The sequence below is a fragment of the Fulmarus glacialis genome, unplaced genomic scaffold, assembly GCF_000690835.1.
Source record: "Fulmarus glacialis isolate BGI_N327 unplaced genomic scaffold, ASM69083v1 scaffold43005, whole genome shotgun sequence".
NCBI lineage: Eukaryota > Metazoa > Chordata > Aves > Procellariiformes > Procellariidae > Fulmarus > Fulmarus glacialis.
In genome coordinates this window covers 580-2915 of record NW_009213152.1, presented here as the reverse complement: position 1 = coordinate 2915, position 2336 = coordinate 580, and the positions used below count along the sequence as shown (strand labels likewise).

The 2336-nt window shown below is 41.7% G+C and overlaps 1 protein-coding gene across 1 annotated transcript in view; it reads right to left on the bottom strand.

Moving 5' to 3' along the window:
- LOC104077031 (chromosome unknown open reading frame, human C9orf78) overlaps positions 1-1849 on the bottom strand; it is a gene marked incomplete at its 5' end in the record, with an annotated part of 4262 nt that extends 2413 nt beyond the window's left edge. The window contains 5 exons of the mRNA XM_009578101.1: positions 1-83; positions 524-601; positions 805-875; positions 1090-1141; positions 1790-1849. Of these exons, the coding sequence (XP_009576396.1) occupies positions 1-83; positions 524-601; positions 805-875; positions 1090-1141; positions 1790-1849 (344 nt within the window). The remainder of the gene's footprint in view (positions 84-523; positions 602-804; positions 876-1089; positions 1142-1789) is intronic.
- Between the last annotated feature and the right edge of the window lie 487 nt (positions 1850-2336).

The window sequence follows — 2336 nt, the reverse complement described above, 5'->3', positions numbered from 1 at the left end:
CGGCATTCTTAAGCTTCACCTTCTGCTCCTCGTTCTCCACAATCCCCTTTCTCTTCTTCAGCTCAGTCTCAATGTACTTCATCCTAAACAGCAGCACATGAGGGACACACAGTATTTAATTCTGTTTTCTGTACTCTGTCCCAGCGCTGCTGAGCACAGCTGCATCACTGTCCTGACAGCTAGGAGAGAGGAATGAATAGTCTCTCCAAAACAACTCAGCCAACATCAATTGCAAGAAGTAATCGTCCAGGAAATGATCAGATCCTCCAAGCTTTTTCACAACCAGCAGGGAAGGCTCCCACTGGTACTTAATGCCAAGCTAGTAGATTGGCACCTCCCATCTTTGTCCATGAAAAAGCCTTCTCAAGTCTGGCAGCCAGAAGGTGAAAGAGCAAGTCAAAGTTTCACTGAGAAGTGGCAAGATGTTCTGGGACTACTCAGTACCCAAGACAGAAAAAAATAAATTGTGAGGGGACACCCAACCCCAAATTCAACATCCCAGACACAATGCAGCACAACTTACATGTCAGCATCTTCATCCCGCCTGTTGGTTTCAGCTGAGAAGGAAGTTCCCAAGTTTAGGTCTTCCTCTTCATTAATCCTAAATGGAAACCACAATGTTTACGATTTTGGGGTGTTTGTTTGTTTGTTTTTTAAAACTAATTTGACAAGTTAGGGTAACAGTAACTGGCCAAACTGCATTATATTAAGCTCTTCAAAGCAACACAACATCTGGTTACTTCATTACTAGCAGTCATTTCATACTAGTCCGGAGAGAGATCTTCAGAGCTCATATGCACCCACCTGTCCTTGCCTCTTTCTTTCAGCTTCTTCATGTCCACCATTCCCCCAGATTTTATCTTAAATGGGTCATCCTGTAAAATAAGAAATAATGAGAAACCCTGAAGCTTCCCTCTAGTTTAATGCTAGTCTTTGAAATCTGGATAAAAACACAGAAAACATTCAAGGATTGAGCTGTGACATCAGTCCTACCCCAGGCCAGACTCCCGCAGTGATCCGCTGGACCACAGTGATGTGTTCACGTCTTTACATTTTAGCACCAAGGTAAAGAAAGTGTCTAGCACTTACCACAAGTGTTGCTTCTTCTTGCAACTTCTCTCCCACAAGCAGAGCTACAGCGCTAGTCAAGCAGATAAAGAAAGTAAATAAAATTCAGTGGAAGGAACCATATTACCAATAACACTGCATTTCTTTATCCTTCTCTAAATCTAGTAGATGGCTTCACACACTGTATTAACAGTAAATTGTCAATCTTCCTAATCCCTCCACATGGGTAGAGGAACTATTACTGTTTTGGGGAGATGAAAAGTTAAGGCAGATTTTAGTGCCTTACAGTGAGTCACCAAAATAAGGAATTCATTGCTGGTGCACATTTCAACTAGCTCATCAGCTAATCAACAGCACTAGATGAGAGGGGAGAGGGGAATTAAGATGGAGAAGGTGTGAAAGTGCCCAGTTTAAACCACGTGTGCAGTACAAAAGTATTTTGGTGAAAATACATTTCATGGTAAATCCCAATCTTAATCTTTTTCTTCATGGCTGGGATACAGAACAGACTTTGCTCGCTGTGAACTGACACTGTGCGGCTGCCCCCTTTTCCATCCTCAGGCTTTAATGTAGAAACTCCCCTATCAAGAACATGGTTTTGGCACTATCCGACATGGAATGGTTTCTACTGAAAGGAGGCACATGACAAGGGAGAAATTTACTCTTACGTTATACCGTCAAACAAAGCACAACTTCACATCCTTGGTGCTACATCCCTTACCTCACCCCATTGGGTCGCTTTCTGAGGCTCTGAACTTCTTTGGCTTCCTCGACTTTTAACCTGAAGAAAAAAACGTTTGACTTAGTACTTGATGCTTTGGTTTTAATTAATTAACTTAATTTGATTTTCTGCAGTTAACACACAATCTTCTAGACAGACTTTGCCCTAAGCTTCTGCATATCAGTGTCCACTTTTCTGGTTACAGATTAGGTATTTTCTATTTTACTTTATTTAAGCAATTCCATTTATTTAAGCAATCAGCAAAACCCTAGATGGCATCTGCTGGATATGCCCCTTCAACATGTCTTTCCTCGGCTGAGGAAAGAAGCACCCAAACATTGAAAGGCTTTGATAAGAACCAGTACGGGAAGAACAAGCCAGGGATCACTGATTCTAGTCCATTAAGATCTCCAGACAATATTCTCCACACAGTAAAACAGGGGGTCACTAAGTAACATGAACTAATGTGGGGCACCTTTACTCCTTCAACAGTTGACACTAGATAATAAAATAATACAGTCACTTCTCAGGAGAAGGGGGAACTAAC